Source organism: Podarcis liolepis (assembly GCF_965112155.1).
Source record: "Podarcis liolepis genome assembly, chromosome: 3".
Lineage (NCBI taxonomy): Eukaryota > Metazoa > Chordata > Lepidosauria > Squamata > Lacertidae > Podarcis > Podarcis liolepis.
Window position 1 is genome coordinate 45,076,152 of NC_139557.1, and position 18,460 is coordinate 45,094,611.

The 18,460-nt window shown below is 44.7% G+C and overlaps 2 protein-coding genes across 16 annotated transcripts in view; one reads left to right on the forward strand and one right to left on the reverse strand.

The window, feature by feature from the left end:
* The window catches only part of ANKRD6 (ankyrin repeat domain 6), a 63,002-nt gene extending 54,170 nt beyond the window's left edge, over positions 1-8,832 (forward strand). For all 12 annotated transcript variants that reach the window (XM_083497512.1, XM_083497520.1, XM_083497519.1 and 9 more), the window contains 5 exons: positions 279-455; positions 1,328-1,480; positions 2,593-2,706; positions 4,776-5,103; positions 7,798-8,832. In XM_083497512.1, the coding sequence (XP_083353638.1) occupies positions 279-455; positions 1,328-1,480; positions 2,593-2,706; positions 4,776-5,103; positions 7,798-8,375 (1,350 nt within the window). In that variant the 3' untranslated portion in view covers positions 8,376-8,832. The remainder of the gene's footprint in view (positions 1-278; positions 456-1,327; positions 1,481-2,592; positions 2,707-4,775; positions 5,104-7,797) is intronic.
* Positions 1,149-17,029, reverse strand: LYRM2 (LYR motif containing 2). 4 transcript variants are annotated; one of them, XM_083497600.1, is made up of 4 exons: positions 16,832-17,029; positions 13,687-13,827; positions 11,048-11,246; positions 1,149-1,391 (listed from the first exon to the last, which is right to left on the reverse strand). In XM_083497600.1, exons 1-3 carry the CDS (start codon positions 16,850-16,852, stop codon positions 11,166-11,168), a joined length of 243 nt encoding a protein of 80 aa, XP_083353726.1. In that variant the 5' UTR covers positions 16,853-17,029; the 3' UTR covers positions 1,149-1,391; positions 11,048-11,165. The 4 variants fall into 4 exon arrangements, with proteins under 4 accessions (XP_083353726.1, XP_083353724.1, XP_083353723.1 ...); XM_083497598.1 differs by lacking the exon at positions 16,832-17,029 and adding an exon at positions 16,208-16,504; XM_083497597.1 differs by lacking the exon at positions 16,832-17,029 and adding an exon at positions 15,619-15,902.
* Between the last annotated feature and the right edge of the window lie 1,431 nt (positions 17,030-18,460).

Genomic DNA, 18,460 nt, shown 5'->3' on the forward strand with positions numbered 1-18,460 from the left:
TGACAATTTTATTGGGTTGTTTGAAGAACACAGTTAGCTTTGAATTTGGGTATCACCTTAAAATGGATATTGTGTGAAACAGTCTGATCCTGAAGAATGTGGAATGTTTCATATCTGTCCTCAACAAAGTTTAATTAGACCTTGTTATGGAATACGGGGGAAAGGGGGCTTTTTGTATGCCAATAGATAAGTTATCATGAGTGCTACATTTGCACTCATGGAGAATGAATGTGCTGGAATAAATAGGTTTTTTAAAAATGGTGTATTTTTAAAACCAGGTTTTGGCACTCTCTGAACCCACATCACCAGCTGATCAGCAAGTGCCTCCTAACCCACAGCAGAATTTGCCAAAACGCAAGAGCAAACGCCGCTGCGCATCTCCTCCACCTCCCCATGAATTCAGAGCCTACCAGTTGTATACACTTTACCGTGGAAAGAATGGAAAAATCATGCAGGTAACTATGCACTTTGTAATTGACAGGCATGTACACTCTTCAGAGGGTAGGGGACAGAAAAGGATTTAAAAGTTAAATATATTAACTTTCTGTCTTGTGCCTTTGTGGGCTACTCCAGCCCGGAAGCCTCTTTCTGCCTGAATGAAGGATGGAGGGGTTTGTGTGTATGTAGGAACCTCTGACTTCTGGGTGGCTGGAATGTAGCCTGTACAAAGTTAAGAGTCACATCCATTGCTCTGCCTGTTTTTGCCTCTGGTACATAAGCCCCTACGTTTCCCCTGAGGAAGCACAGCCCTTGACCTGAAAAAGGTTCACCAACTCTTTTAGAAAGATTACAAGCGAACAAACTTACATTTCCAATGAAAGATACTTCCTGGTTTTAGGTTTTTGTTTAACAAGAAGCTGGAGGGACTACAGAAGCTGTGTTGACACAGCTTTAATAGAGCATCACAGAGCTCTGATCGTAACTGTGTGAACTTAAGGAGCATACCTGGTAGCTTCTAAGCTGCAGTCAATGGGAAATGCTTGGTTCTACCGTAGACTCATTTTTACAGCAGCAGGTCAAGCAAGCTATTTGTTTAAACTATTGGCTGTAGTTGTGCTTTTCTTAAACAGCTAATATCTTGCCATTTTTCTCCCTAAACGAATAAAGGCCCTCTGTATACTCTAAATGCGAAGGATGAACTCTTGAGAAAATGTCCAGGCAAATTTATTTTATTTTCATTTCCTACTGTATAACCTGTATATTTGTTTTCTCCCTGGAGGCTCCAAGCAGTACTGTTTGTTGTGGTTGCTTTGCTGTCCTTTGAGCCAATCATGGTTGTTATTAAGATACAGGGGATGTGTTGTCACAGTTGTTTTGCTTCTTGCAGGCACCAATAAACGGATGTCGTTGTGAGCCACTGATAGATAAAGTAGAGAACCAGCTGGCAGCCGCTGTGGAAGAAATAAAAGCGGAGCTTGTTACAGCGCAGGATAAGATGAACAGCAAACTAGGTCAAATGGAAAACAAAACTCAGCATCAGGTAAGGAAACATTCCATGGACAAAGTATTTCTTCAAACACCAGGAGCCTGATTAAAGCCTATAGGGCGTGGGTTGGTCTGTGTCAGGAATGGGGGACCTACAGCCCGTAGACTATACCCTTGGCCCAACAGGGGGTCCAAGTTGGCCCATAAAGCCATTTCTCCCAAATCATACCCACCTGTTCATCAGCTGATGTCACTGGGTCAACTGATAGGCAGGGTTCTGTTCTGCTGGGGTCTGCTTCACCATTCCCTGGGAGAACACACTGGAGTAGCAGAACCTGCAGCTTATCCTGTTGGTGAGCAGAGGGTGCAACCCTGTTCCATGTTTCTCTTCCCCACCTGTCAATCACCTTACATCAGAACGACACCAGGTGATGCAGACTTCAAAAAGCAGGGTGAGCTGATTGAAAGCCCTTTTGCAAACAGCTCCACGCTGCTCTTTGAAAATGAGGTTTTAGGCTTCTTTACAAAAGAGCACTGACTGTCACTAGGTCTTCAGGGGTTGGCCCTCCTAGGGGTGGGGAGACACAAGGATCTGGCCTGCCAGCCAGAAAACAGTTCTCCACTTCTGGTCTACTTGTTACAATCTTCAGGTGGAGGCTGCTTGAAACTCATAACGTGGCAATCTTTTCTATGTGGCTGTTGCCCCATGGAGTAGCCAGACCTGGCCTAGCCAGACATTAGTTAATTGTATTTCTGGAGGGGCTGCAATGCAGGACATAGTGGCACTACTCTCCTTGCCAGACATTCCTGCACTGAGCAAGAAGGTCTGAAAAGCCTTGGGAAGGAAGCAGGGTTTAGAATTACCAGAAATCTGCTTTGAATCACTGCAGTATCTCTTATTATTATCAAGGTATCACCTTGATCATTTGTTTATTGTGTTACTCCTTAGAGTCATACCTGCAGCCAACTGAAATAACCTGCAGTGTTTTTAAAAACACTGAAAGGAATACTTTTATTCACGATGTTTCACAAATGCCTTTTCTGCTGTCCTTTTTAGATGCAATTTTTCCCCTTGGTAAGTTAAATTACCAGTAGTAAAGTAATGAGGTAATAAGTCAGCCTATTGCATTGTTGTCATTTCTGCTGTGCTTTCCTCTTTTATCACAGCTCCGCGTTTTAGACAAATTGATGGCAGAGAGGCTGTCAGCAGAAAGAACAGAGTGCCTTCATCGTCTTCAGGAGCACGCCGAGTTGGAAAGGCATGAAGGGGAGAAACGCCAGGTAGATTAGAAAATAAGTATCTCGTGGAGCATATAAGACAATGAGGAATCTGAAACTTTCCATTTAAGATACACAGAAAAGAGCGCTTACCGTATTTTTCGCTCTATAGGACGCACTTTTTCCCCTCCAAAAATGAAGGGGAAATGTGTGTGCGTCCTATGGAGTGAATGCAGGCTCCTTGCCTTCGCGGTGACGCGCCTGTCCTGGAAGCTGGAGGAGGAACAGAAGGGTCTCCTTCTGTTCCTTCTCCAGCTTCGCTGAAGGGCGCTGCGCCTTCTCCCTCTCTGCGCAGCGCCTCTCCTGTGAAGGAGAGGCGCTGCGCAGAGAGAGAGAGAAGGCGCAGCGCCCCTTGAGCAACGCGCCTGTCATGCGAAGCCGGAGGAGGAACAGAAGGGTCTCCTCCTGTTCCTCCTCCCGCTTCGCAGCGACGCGCCTGTCCAGCGAAGCCCGAGGAGGAACAGAAGGGTCTCCTTCTGTTCCTTCTCCAGCTTCGCTGAAGGGGCGCTGCGCCCTCTCCCTCTCTGCACAGCACCTTTCCTGTGAAGGAGAGGCGCTGCGCAGAGAGAGAGAGAAGGCGCAGCGCCCCTTGAACGACGCGCCTGCCATGCGAAGCCGGAGGAGGAACAGAAGGGACTCCTTCTGTTCCTTCTCCAGCTTCGCTGAAGGGTGCTGCGCCTTCTCCCTCTCTGTGCAGCACCTTTCCTGTGAAGGAGGGGCGCTGCACAGAGAGAGAGAAGGCACAGTGCCCCTTCAGCGACGCGTCTGTCCTGGCTTCTGCTTTAGCCCTCCGCAGCCTCTTTGGGCAGGGGGAGCCTTCATCCCGCTGCCCTGAAGAGGCTTGGCGGGGTTACCCCAGAAGCCAGAACAGCCACACGGTATCCCAGAAGCCAGATCCCTCTTGCTGTTCTGGCTTCTGGGGTTCAGAATAATTTTTTCTTGTTTTCCGCCTCCCAAAACTAGGTGCGCCCTATGGTGTGAAAAATATGGTATCTAAAAGAATGACAAGCAATTTTAAAAAGAAAATTATCTGGTTATAGTGAAATACATTTTCATTTTGAGCAGTCATAGATAGCTTACTTGGGTGGTTGGAAAGAAGCCATTTAAATATGCTTCTTGACAGCAGCTTATCCATTTCAGTGATCTTATGTAAAACCTTTTTGCAAGATGCTTAAACGAACCCATATTCTGAGGAAATATCTGCTTCTCATTTGATTTTTGTGGTGTCATAATTTGACTGCCTTTTAGGTAGCTAACATTTGAACTTCCAGTTTTAGAAACCCAGCAGAAAAATGCTTTCAGAATGTCTCTTAAAATTTATATTTCCTTACATAATAAGAAAAAAAGTCAACAACCCTGTGCATTGGTGAACATGGGGGGGTGCAGTGGAAGGTAAAGGACCCCTGACAGTTAAGTCCAGTCGCGAATGTCTCTGGGGTTGTGACGCTCACCTTGCTTTACTGGCCAAGGGAGCTGACATTTGTCCGCAGCACTGGTTGGTTACATTATTAGATCTGATCTGGGAGGTTAAAAACTTCACGTAGGTCAATATATTTTTTTAGCCAAGTGGAAGGATGAAATATAAAATGATTAAAAAGAATGCTCGTGCTTGCTATCCTCAAGAATCTTAATATTTGTTCTGACATTTTTATGGATCTAATGCAGCAATAATAATCTTACAGCAATGTCCTACTCCCCCATTTTGGTAGAATAAGCAAGACTGTATCTCCAGACATACTGCACTAGCAATTAATAATGGCTATTGCATACTGTGGTCCTAGCACAGCGCTACAAATCATGGTATAATTAGTGTTCCAGGCTAATACACCAATGCAAATGTTCCATTTCAGTGTGCAAGAGTGCAGATCGGATCCATTATTGCTAGGGTCTTTCAAAGAAAAAATTCATTATCCCAAAGCTAGATTTGTAAACTTCCTTACAATATAGGACGCTAAGTTCTCTTTAACTCAGTAGATCAGGCTGCAACAATAATCTAGCATGCATTTAGCTGCTAAAACTAATAGACCGTCATTTGATGGCCTCTGATTTGTACATGGGTTTTTCCCTTACAGATATCGTTGGTGGGGGAACTGAAAGCTTGGTGTATGCTAAAAATTCAGAACCTGGAGTTGAAGCTTTCTGGAGACTCTAGATCTTCAAGGCCAAAATCAACTCTGTCTACATGTGAGTCACTCGCTGAGACTTTGGATACAGAGAACCTTCCTTGTACGAAGGACTGTAAAGCTAGCCAAACCCCACTGCAGTCGGATGGTTCGCAGCAACATTCTTGCACTGCCCTTCAGAATAGTGTCTCGGAAGATACTGGAAGAAGTAGAGTGCCCACAACAGAGCAGAGCTTTGGGAAGCAGTATTTTGTTGTTCAAGAAGCCAACACTCCAGGTATCTTTTTGTTAGTAGTTTCTGGAGGGGAAAGCTATGCTAGAGTATTGTGGCAAAGAATCTGTAATATGAGGGAGCACCCCCCCCCCAATGCCATCAGATCCTCTTCCACATTGATCAGACACATTTTGGATTAGTGCTTGTCCCAATTAGGTGATGGCTGGTATTCCTTGTCTCTGGTTGAGACAATGAATACCGGAAAGTGGTTGAAAGAATGAGCTATGATTAGTCATGCGTGCACCCCCTAATAGTGGGTCAGAGGTTCATCACTCCTGCTGTAAATACTGCATTTTTCGCTCTGTAAGACACACTTTTCCCTTCCTAAAAAGAAAGGGGTAATATGTGTGCGTCTTATGGAGTGAATGCAGGGGGGAGGCAGGCAGAAAAAGCCCCCAAAAGCTCCGCACGGCTCTTGCGGACTTTTCCCCAGGAGGGAGAAGGGACTGATGCGGCCAGTCAGTCCCTTCTCCCTCCTCGTAGAAAAGCCCGCAGGAGCCGCACGCTCCTTAAAGGGTGTGCGGCTCCTGTGGGCTTTTGCGGGAGGTGGGGGTATTGCCATAGCCGCGCACAGCCCCTCCCTGCCGGAGGGGCTGCGCACGGCTATTGCTTCTTTAGCCCCGTGCAGCCTCTCCCGGCTGGAGAGGACTTGGGGGCTTTGGGGGGGGGAGAAACCCAAGCTTCCCCGGCAGCCCCGAAAAGCTCGCGGAGCAGCGGGAAGGCTGCGCACCTTTCTGCTGCTCCCCGACCTGCTCTTTGGGGCTGGCGGTGGCTTCCCCCCACCAGCCCCAAAGAGCAGGTCAAAAGGAACCCGAAGCCTCCGGAGTGCAGTGGGTACTCCCGCCGCACTCCGGAGGCTTTGGGTTGCCTTCACTGAAGCCTGGAGAGCGAGAGGGGTCGGTGCGCTTCTCTCGCTCTCCAGGCTTCTAAGGTAGCCACCTAAAGGCGACTGAACGCACCTTGAACGGCACCTTGTTTTAGACGGGGAGACCAAGAAAAAAATACTCAGCACCTCCTGCAGCTTCGCTGAAGGGGCGCTGGGCAGAGAGGGGGAGAATTTTTTTTCTTGTTCTCCCCCTCTAAAACAAGGTCTGTGGTCGGGTGCATCCTATAGAGCGAAAAATACAGTAGGCCTGGGTGCTGTATTGATACATGGAGGGCAGATTGTGATGGTGGCTTCACCCAGTGGTATATTTTGGGTGAAAAGGACATCACACCCAAGACCCTCTGCTACCAGTGCCACTTTCAACACTGGGCCACTGGTACCAGAGGGTCTCGGGTGTGGTGTCTGTTTCACGCACAATATACCGCCGGGTGAAGCCGCCATCACAAACTGCCCTCCATATGGCAGAGAGAGGAGCAAGCTATATTGGGGGGCCAATGCAGCTTGATGTTTAAACATCCCATGATATCAGCAGAACACGATGTTTCACTGACACAGCCAATCATCTACAGCTAAGGCTGGGCATAGGGAATCTCCAACATAGATCAATCACCACCAACCAAGTGCACCACATAATCCCATACGTCTTAGAAGATAAGACGAAACAATGTGACTATCGCTGTGCATACCCAATCGAAAACACCCCCACCATAGCATACCCATTCCTTCAAAACTAAGGAAAATCCCCACAACACTAAACTAGGAGACGCCCAAATACCCTGGAAAACACACCACCGTAAACAATCTAGCAGTAAAAGCAGCAGCAGCACTAGGCCTTGGACCAACTTCGAAAACCACCTCCTGACAACAGAGGGACATGCCATGGTTTCCCCAAGATACAAAATACTAGAATCCCAGAAACCCCCTCATCTCAATCAAAAGGGAGCACGACATAGGTTACGAAATAAACCCTGCCTGATGGATTAAAGGAATGTTTAGATCATAGTTTAATCCATCTCAGCCAAAAGAAGGGAACTCACCTTGAAACCTATCTACAGATGGTAGCTGGCACTGATACACCCAGGAACCTCACCAAAATGCTGGAGAGGTTGCACCTCCACATGTGGTGGGAATGCCCCAAAACCCAACCCTTTTGGACATCAGTCCTACAAGAAATATGCAAAATAACTAAGCATTAGAAGCCACCCCAGAACTGGCCTTATTTAGTATTTTCCAAGACAATAATGCTCACCCACCTACTCTCAACAGCCAGGAGCATCATAGCTAGACACTGGAGGGACCTGTCAGGAGTGAACATGGACCACTGATACTAAACAAACTGAAGCTAGCATGGGCACAAATAAGAATGGTTTCACCCTGGTGTGGCTCCCCTTTATTACACACACAGCCCAACAAGAACCCACCGACAGCATATGAACTGATATGGCTAACTTGACCCAACAACCCCTCCACCTCACTCATTGCAGTCAACTGAAGGCAACCAACCATGCCCTGGAGTCCCCAATCTCCCTCACTGCCAATGAAAACTAGTAAATGAATAGTAAGAGAACCTACCCACGTGACACTGGCACAAAAACCTTACACATACACTATGTAAATGAATGAAAGTTTACTACCCCTCCCCCCCAACCTTATACTGTCTGTAACATAAGCGTATAACTGATCTGAAGAAAGAATTCTATGAACAGAAAGCAGAGACACTGAATGTACTTTTGTAACCCAAGAAAACCTTTAATAAAAACATTTTTTTTAAAAAACCAACTCAATAACTGTTCATATTTCCTTATTTACAGGAATAGAGCAACAGTTAGTTGGTGCTGGCCCAACTCCCGCTGCAGTTTCTCCTCAAGTTGTAAGGCCCAAAGACAAAGCAAGTTTCAGCAGATTGAAACAAGAACTGCCACCATCTGAATACTCAGGCTCCAAACTGAGACATGCAAAGGTACAAACTGTTTCCAAGACCCCTACCGAATTTACAAAGACTGAGGTGGAGAGAGGAGGCTGCTTTATAGATAAAGGAACTCAAACAAAGAGGTCTGGCAGAAGTGGTCAGTTGAAGCACAGGCCTCAGCAACATGCAGGCACCCACTCTGCAGAGCAACAGCTGCCGCCGCCGCCACCACCTGCTGTCTCTGGAGGAAAAGAGGTCAGCCCTCAACTTGCAGGCACTTCTCAAGCTCTGGAAATCACACAGTACTTTTTTGAGGCTGTATCCAGCCAGATGGAGAAGTGGTATGAAAGGAAGATTGAAGAAGCTCGGAGCCAAGCTGACCAGAGAGCCCAGGAAGATAAAGCACTCCTCAAAGAACATATAAAAAGTTTAGAAGAGGAACTCTATAAGCTAAGGACTAAAGTGCAGAAGGAACATTAGCATTTGCCTGCTCTCATGAAGTGTTGCAAAGGAACTGATAACTTTCACAAACAGCAATTAAGCTAATTTTATTGGAATTTTACACTTCTTGGGGATTTGTGGCCTTTCCAGATTATAAGGATTTTTGCTCGTGCATTGCTCACAAGGAATGCAGATTGCTGCCCTCCAAGTAGCACTTGTTTTGTACAGAAACTGGATTGAATTTTCCTTCCCCTGTTAAAAATGTTCCTTTTATCCCTATACAGTGTGCCAGTGGTGATAGTATAATACAGAACATAGTTGCGTGGCTTTTCAGTGCTGATGATACAGCTCTCCAGTATGCCTGTGCCATTTTTATGAATCTTGTAAAGTTTTATTTTATACGTATTTAAGACATGTTTTTGAAGCGAAGCATTCTCTTGCTCTACCATATGTGCTCATGTATCTTTTTGAAAATAAAAGAATTAAGCGCCCCAAATTAGCAAGGCTACCTCTTCCTCCTTCATAGAACTGCATTGCCATTTTATGAATCCTATGGGTTCCCCTACTCCAATGCAGATATCGAGTAGCCTATATGGGGAACTGTGTACTAACAGGTCATGCGAGTGATTTTCAAGTCCTATCTTACACTATGTGCTGCCTATGTGTACTTTTGTCATACCGTTTTACTGATCAGCTCTTGGGATGGAGGTGCTGAAGTTTTACCCTTCCAACCAAAAAGCTAATTGGCATACTTGCAGCCAGAAAAAAACATTATATATAGATAGATATTGAGTACCTTTGAGTGACAGTAAATTCCTAAAAGTTAATGCCTTGTCCTTGTATACTGATGGTCAACTGGTGGTCTGTGAGCTAAATATGGCCTTTTTAGCTGGGTCCTGATGCCCCAGCCAACTTCTAACCAAGGTGTGGTATCTTGTTTCACTCATAAAGAAAAAAATATACTGCTAGATAGTAGCAACATGTTCTTCTGGCCCACTAACTGTTATTTGGAGAATAAAATGGTTCTTGCAAGTACAGAAATGGGCCGTATTTCCTAAATTAGATTTTGTCTTCACTGCACTTGCCCCACATGAATTTCATCTTTAACAAAAGTTTTTAAACTTGCCTCAAAGTTTCTATGCACAATTGGCCCCTGATGGATTGTGTAGTCTCAAGTCTTCAAATTATACTGTTATTCAGCCTTACTTTATTTTTAAATATATCTTGAGTGCTGTGATATGTGTCAAGGTATTTTTTTCTTTAACGTTAATATTGGCATGACACTTAGGCAAAAACAGCTATTGCTTTTAGAAGTTCAACAGCCCGATGCAGCTAAAGAAATCTACTGTATGTAAGCAGACTTGCATATATGTTTTGCACATCTTAGTGAGGATGCAATATATTAACACTGTATGCCTCTGGATGTGCCCATGATTGTGCTTTGCTAGCCCTATTATTGCACAACTAATGCTGAATTGAGGCCAAATCTGTTGTGATTTAGAAATAGTTCTCCAGGCACAGATCTTACCTCTCATGTAAGAGTATAAACATTTTGAATGAAGTCCTTAAAGAGAGATGGTTGTATACGAAAAGTACATAAAGCTCTTTATGCACAAAATCTCAATCCAAATACTCTACATTTTTTACATTAATGTGCTTCTATGGTCTAAATCTATGCTGCCCAAAGTGGGGTATAATTTAAATCCTACAATGAATTTAAATCCGATAATCCATAAATCTATAAGCATATTAAATGTGCCTAGGTTATAATTGTTACAATTTGGAGGTGGTGGTGTTGGGTTGTGTGATATAGCTAAAAAAGAAATTTTTAACACCAAAATCCATATTTAAGGTAGGCCGAACAAGCTAATAGTGCAGGTTTTTGAGTTCTCCAAAACTCTTTGTCAGGGTAGAACTGAGCAGTGGTCAAAAAAAGCTGAAGACATTTGAACTGAAGACAATTGAAGACATGGAGCCTGTTATCTCACCACAGTCTTAAAATGGAATGGAAGGGCGTAGCAGACAATCTAACTGAATGTTTCCCCCCGTTATAGAACTATAGAGTTAGAAGGGATCCCCACTGGTCATCTGGTCCAACAATCCCCTACAATGGAAGAATCTCATCCAAAGCCATACAACCTCTGCTTGAAAACCTCCAAGGAAGGAGAGTCTGCAAGCTCCCATGGGAGTCTGTTCCACTGCTGAACTGTCAGAAAGTTCCTCCTGATGTTTAGTTGTAATCTCTATTCTTATAACTCGAATCCATTGTTTCGAGTCCTACTATCCGGAGCAGGAAAAAACATATTAGGTTGCACTAAGCCTGCTGGAAACAAGCAGCATAACTGACTATCCTCCATCTCTGGAAACACACAGAATGTCCCATCAAAAATTTACTAAAGGTTTTCTGCATTCTGTTCATTTTGGGTATCCCATTGTTTTCAGGCAGGTTTAGATGTGCATGGGTCTCTCTTTGGGGGTTTCAATGGATTTCAGAAGTGTTAACTGCCCTCAGAAGTGTTAAGAGCAGCACCTTAAGAACAACTACTTAAGATAGCGCACACCTCCCATAGTATTACAGACCTAGTTCAGAACTAGAAATCTCCCTGTGTTTCAACCTCTTATGAGCTGCTTCCCATCACACCTGAACCTTAAAAAAAATCTCAACACTCTCACCTATTGCAGTGCTAGCTGCTTTGCTTAAGTCTACTTACCAATAAGGGAGTCTACACAGAAATCAGTTTGGTTGCGTGAGAGGTCCTTCCATGGCAGTCTTTTGAGGGAGACACACTGAAAAAACAAATACCGTGTTCCACCATCAGTGAATGATGGCTACGATTTTGCCAGCTTTAGTGTTCTCTCAAGCTCTTCAAGCTGTAGGTTGCCCTGAGTGATCATCATCCTAATTGTGTCCTGCAAAGCAGAAATTATATACTTAGTAGGCACATGCAAGGCAATATGTATTCATACACTTGAATCTGTTCCTCTATTTCAACAAATGTTTTATCAGTCTATATTTACATCCATAAAATTCGCAACTAATGATCTCACCCCAAAGGCTGCTCTACATATTAGGGCTACTCCTAGAGTGCACTTAGAAAAGCCTCTGCTTGTTACATACCAGAAAGATCTTTCACATAACAATACTGCATATTATAGCTCCCCTCCTGAAGATCTACCATGCTAAAATGGCCTCCACAACAACAACATATGTTTATTGTTTTCTAGATATGTTTAGGAAGCAAAGGACCAATAGCTGCACTAGCATAAACATTTTGAAATGGAATGCAAGATAAAGTTCCTTGGTCATTTCCTAAGTGTTCTGTGATTGCAGTTAATCATTATATTTTACACCACCCTTCCTCTGAGAGGAGCTCAGGGTTGAGTACCACATACACTAACTGCAAATGAACAGTAATACAGCATTAAGAGAATCTGACAACTATAGCAGGTGAGGCATATTGTGTTAATAAAAACAGTCACTATTCTGCAGGGCCTAGGATAAACAGGCACATCTTGAAAAGATGCCAGAATACTGGCAGCGTGTGTGGCAAATGAATCTCTATGACAGGGATGGGGAGCCTGACCACAACAGGCAACAATGACAGGTGGGCAGGGACACCCTGTTAAGCACCTAACATCATTATTATAGTCAGTCATGAGACTGTGCCACTGGAGCTCAGACATTGATACATATATACATACATACATAAAAAAGTTCAAGGCCACAGAAAAGCATCAGAGCTGTTAAAAACTACCTATCCACTATACAATCATACCTCAGGTTGAAGTACCTTCGGGTTGAGCAGAACACGTTACTTCCGGGTTTCGCCGCTCGTGCATGCGCAGAGGGTCAAAATGATGTCATGCGCATGTGCGGAAGCGGCGAACCACGACCCGCGCAGACGCGGGTTGCGTTCACTTCAGGATGCAAACGGGGCTCCGGAACAGATCCCGTTTGCATCCAGAGGTACCACTGTACCAGCCTTTCTCAACTCTGGGTCCCTAGATGTTGTTACTACAACTGCCATCATTCCTAGCCAGCATGGCCAGTGGACAGGGATTATGGGAGTTGTAGTTCAAGAACATATGGGGACCCAAGGTTGAGAAATCCCGCAGTATACTGAAGCAGTATTTAAGAGTGAAACACAAGAATATTAAATTGGTGACATCTGTCTGCAGACGAAGTGCTGACCTAACAAATGCCTTTGGTGCTATCAACATCTACCTCAGGGGTAAGCAACCTAAGGCCCGGGTGGCCAGATGCGGCCCAATCGCCTTCTCAGTCCGGCCCGCAAATGGTCCGAGAATCAGCGTGTTTTTACATGAGTAGAATGTGTCTTTTTATTTAAAATGCATCTCTGGGTTATTTGTGGGGCATAGGAATTTGTTCATTCCTCCCCCCCAAAAAAATATATAGTCCGGCCCCCCACATGGTCTGAGGGATGGTGGACCGGCCCACAGCTGAAAAAGGTTGCTGACCCCTGTTCTACCTAATCCAATGTGGCTCAATTACTCCCCTCCCAATTCACTCTGAGCCACGGTTATCCTTTAGTAAGGGAAGGATATGGCACATGGGATGGATTCATTTAAGTATTATAACATACAGTGGTACCTCGGGTTAAGTACTTAATTCGTTCTAGAGGTCTGTACTTAACCTGAAACTATTCTTAACCTGAAGCACCAATTTAGCTAATGGGGCCTCCTGCTGCCGCCAGAGCCCGATTTCTGTTCTCATCCTGAAGCAAAGTTCTTAACCTGAAGCAATATTTCTGGGTTAGCGGAGTCTGTAACCTGAAGTGTATGTAACCCGAGGTACCACTGTACAACCATAAAAATGATCCATCCAACACTATTTAATAATTACCTTCCTAAGAATATATATAAAAAATAAAAAATCTGACTGCATCAGACCAACACGGATACATACATGAATCTTCCTAAGAATATGCAGTGAAATCTCTAATAAACACTCCAACCAGCTTTTCAAATTAGTAGCTCTCTATACATCTTATGAAATTGGATCTTGTTAATTTCGCGCAGCAAGGTATTACAACCCATAAAAATTAGTTGAAATATTAGCCAATTACTTCAGAGGGTTTACCACAATGACCAGTTTGGGGTTTTACATAGTCAGCCTTGAAAATCCCCATTCTCGAGTCATTTAATCAAATATTCCAAATTTGTCCAGTCTACCGTGGCATCTCTTGCAGGTGAGACACAGTGATAATTATTCCCAGTCATTAATGAGGCTGTTTGGAAGTCTCGGAGAAGACATCTTCATGAGCCAGGAATAAAGGTTCAACCTTCAACTGCAGTGTACCAAGTCAGCAGAACCACAAGTATTTCTCACCTCATCTGTAGCACCTTTGTTTCTTTTGAAGTCTTCCCTTGCCCAGTCCCTGAGGTAATGGCGATCAGCTTCATTAGGCACCTGACGAACAGCCTTCAGAATTTTTCTATACAACTGAAGGACCTGCTGCCTTCTCAAGAACTGCAAGGTATCAAGAAAAAAAAACCTTTTACTGTTTGCACAATCTAGTGTTGATCATGCGCTCACATCCTCATGGAAAGGTGTCTTAAACCGAGTCAGGTGACTGATAAAACTTTTATATTCGTTGTCTATTCCAGGGATGTCAACCTGTGGCAAGCTAGCTGGGGTTGGTGGCAGAGTCCAAAAACATCTGGTGACATGTTCCACCCTTCATCTGCTTTGAATGTCAGATGCTCTCCAGATCTCAAGTAGAGATCTAGCCCAGAGATCCTTTTAACTGGAGTCTGAATCTGTGTTACTATGGTTGTAGTGATCCCACTACAGAGTCCATCTGCTTTCTGCTGCAAACCACAGTCTATAAATCAGTTATTCTAACTACCTGCCCTCCCATGTTGGTCCATTTACAGTCATCTATAAAATCACTCCAAAATAGAATAAAGGTAACCTTGAATTTTAAAACATTTGACAGGATCATAAAAATAAGATTCAAACACTACAATGAAGAGGCCCATATGTGACACAAATCACCACTTACTACACTATGAAAGAAAAATAGTTCTTTTATGTAATTCAAAACAAATAACTCTTTAAATGAAAAAAGATGGAAGATATGTTAATACATTAATGTGTTCACATGTAAAACGCAATGTTTTCCAAACTACCAGTCACCATACATCCACTATTGCCCATTCATTTATAAATTGTATCACTCAAAAAATAAAAAATAAATAAAAAATTGTCCAGTAGCTTCTTATAGACGAACTAAGTTTTTTCTGGTATAAGCTTTCATGTGCAGGTATCTGAAGAAGTGTGCATGCACACGAAAGCTTATACCAGAACAAACTTAGTTGGTGCTACCGGACATTATTATTATTATTATTATTATTTTGACTGCGTCAGACCAACACGGCTACCTACCTGAATTTAAAATATTAAGTTAAAAAGGTCAGATGCAAAACACACAATGCCACAGGTAAAGCACTCATCTGCATAAGATTTCCGCAAGTACCTTGTTACATATAAATCACTGTCCCATTTACATGTGGAGTGTAAATGCCTGAGTTACAAAGCTTGTGCTACATGTGAATGGCCAAACTCATGTGGAGCACATGTTTATAAGGGCAAGCACTTGTTCCCATCTTTGCAAGGGCCACTTTGCAAAGCAGGGTGAGGCCTTGTTTACCCAGAATGTTCTATCAGTACAACCCATGTTAACTCCTCTGTTATTCACAGCAACCAGAATGCTAAAATTCTATAGGAGTACAAACTCCTTTTCGAAAAGAAAAGAAACCTAAGTTCTTGACATTTTTTTATGGAACAAAAATATAGGTTGCTTTTCTATTTCCTACACTCTTGTCCTGTCCACTACAGAGGGTAGGGCAGTAAAAAAATGTAAGAAGTGGATCCAAGAACAATTCTAGGACATCACCTGCTCATCATCCCCTCTTGGGTCAAAAAGCAGTATATGTTCCATCACCTAAAATGTGAAAAAACAGAACAGAAGCAAGCATGCCTATCCAAATAACCCCTAGATGCTATTGCTAAATGCTGTTGCTCAGACGAATATAAATGCAGCCTTAATGGGGTCCCCAACACTCCTGTGAAGCATGAACATAAACATGCCATATGCAAACTATACTATTTACACCATCTTTCCTTTTCCTGCGGAAAATCAGCTGGCAAAGCTTTTCCTCAGCATGCAAATGCTATGGTGGAAACAGCTCAAGGAAAAGAGAACAGAGGGTGGTGAAATGTCCTTTTCCTACCTTTGGGACCCTCTGGGCAACTTACCAACCCTGCTGTACCTGGAACTGGGTGTGGAGAGCGCTGCCCTACTGCTGAAAGGGGCATCCTGAGGAAGCTGCTCCCACCTGCCCACAAAAGCAACCCCAGACTGAAAAGCTCAGGTGCTGCCAGGAGTTTCTAGGATCCTTCCTCTTCCTGGAATTTTTGCGAACAGCTGTGAGTTTATTTGGGCTCTGGGTGAGAGGCGTGGGATGGTGAAGGAACCAATCCCGATTTATGTATTAGCAGTAATGTTGTAGTTTTGTCATAAGCAACTGCTTGTTGTTGGTTTTTTTTTAAAAAACTGGTTATTGCTTAAGTTGCTGCTATAGCTTCCGTTTCTTGTTCACAACTTTAGATTTTTAAATTAAGCGGTATAGAAATGGAATTAGTAAAGAAATAATTAACAGGAATAGCTACGCCCCTGACCTAAAGGTAGCAAAGCCATTACAGTATTGCCTGCTGCTGCTGTCCCCCGACCCTGCAGTCTCCTCCAATGCCCAGTCGCCAAGCCTAGACCCTGCTCTCTGCCTCGCCGAGGAAAGGGCGAAGAGTCGCCTCGCTGGTGGGCACCTGCCTTCCCTTCCCTCTCTACCTGCTTCAGAGTGAGCGCCGTCGGGGGCAGCCGGGACGACGCCATGACTGAGGCGCGCGCGCGCTTCGCTTCGGCGTGGCTCCTTCTCTGCGCTCTGCCGAGGCGCGTCAGAGGAAAGGGAAGCGGAGGCTCCCCCTTCCCCGCCCGGCGTCTCTCTCCAGGCTCTTGGGAAGAAGGAGGCTGCGGCGCCGGGCAGCTCCGCGAGGAGGGAAAGAAAAACTCTGCTTCTGCGGGGCGAGCGGCTCAGCAGGCCGCCCTTCGCGCACGGTTGCAAGCGAGAAGCGCGCGCACTTTGCCGATATTTGGAAAGGACGGCGCAGGGTAGGCCGAGAGCGGCTCCTCCTCTGAGAACTGAAGGGCGGGACGGACTCCTGCAGCCTCGCCGACGAAGCAGCCCTTCCGGCCAGAGCTAAGCGGAGCCCACGTAAAGGGCCGGAGAGCGCTTTGGAAGAGTTTTATTCTTTCATGGCAGCGTCAAGCACAACGGCGATTGCTCCAAGCACCTTTTTAAACCTGGTTAGATTTACATCTGCCTTCATCCACCTTTCAACAAACGTTCCCCACAAAAAGACTCAAATAAGTGATTTGCAAATCACTTTGCATATAAGTGGAATATTTACTCACAGTTTCCAGAAGCTGCAACATAAGAAGCCCTCCGTCAACTGGCAGTGAAACAAACGACCCAAGAAAGGAAAGAACATTGTTTCCTTACAAATAAGCATCGTGTATGTATAGCACAGGTGCAGGCTTTTCAAATCTGCCTTTTGAAGAGATTCAGTTCACCTGCAGGGTCAGCTGAGCTGGGCGCCAAAGCCACATGACTCCTCCTCCTCTTGCTCCAGGAAGAGAACACACACACACACAGAGAGAGAGAGAGAGAGAGAGAGAAAGAAAGAAAGCAAGCGAGGGGGGAGCAGAAGCTACTGTGACCCTGCTAAGCAGCAACCTGAGCCTAGGTTAACCCTCATGCAACTAACTGTATATTACAACACAACAAAAAAGTACTTTCTACAGGCTCAGAGGTACACATGTAAGTGCATAAGGTCCAAGGCTCAGTATTGATGGAGGCAGTGAGAGATTTTACTTTCTTGGGCTCCATGATCACTGCAGATGGTGACAGCAGCCACGAAATTAAGAGACGCCTGCTTCTTGGGAGGAAAGCAATGACAAACCTAGACAGCATCTTAAAAAGTAGAGACATCACCTTGCCAACAAAGGTCTGTATAGTAAAAGCTATGGTTTTCCCAGTAGTGATGTATGGAAGTGAGAGCTGGACTGTGGGAAAATGATTGCTTGTACATGAGAGCATGAGCAAAGTTCTTATTGTTACAGGGTGATCTCATAGCTAGAAGCATCCTTGGAGCATGAATAGCGCGTGAACAGCTCGTGCTGTCCCATATGATTGGCTAACGTAGCATGGCCTGATCGCTCGCACGGTTTACGAAGGTCTTTATCTGCTGGTTAGAACAAATTGCTTGACTTGTATTTTTTGTATCCTTACTTGGCTTGTATCTTTCTGATTTTCACACAATAAAAGCTGTGCTGCATTAGCCCTAGGAGCTGCCATGTTTCCCTAGGAGCAGCCATAATTCGGAACCTATCATGGTGTGAGACTGATTTTTCTCTGGATGCCGAGCTGTAACTCGACAATTGGTGCCCCGTGTGACTGCCTTCGAACTTCACGTTGTTTTTCAGCACTCACCAATACGTCGTTCATCCACGTAGTGGATCCCTGGTGAGTGCTCCCGTGTGACTGTTTGTTTTTCATTATTCAGCACTCACCTACACGTCGTTCATCCACGAAGTGGATCCCTGGTGAGTGCTCCCGTGTGACTGCCTGTTTTTCATTATTCAGCACTCACCAACACGTCGTTCATCCACGTAGTGGATCCCTGGTGAGTGCTCCCGTGTGTACAACGTTCAGCTCTCACCTCGCCCCGCAAGGGCTGCAGACGCGTCGTTCATCCACGTAGTGGATCCCCGGTGAGAGCTCCCGTGTGAATGTGATTCTGGACTACGTTACGGACTTATCAGCACTTATCTCCGCCCGGACAGGGCAAAAGGCGCCTCTCTCTCATCCTCCTACGGATCCCTCGGTAAGTGCTCCCTGCTCTTTTTGCAACTCTTGCAATCATGGGAAAATCTCTCTCTGCACCACAGAAAAAAATTTTTAAAGACCTTAAATTCCTTTTGGCCAGTAACAACCTTGCTGTTCGGAAAGCTGACCTTAAGTCCCTTATAAAAGCCCTGGAC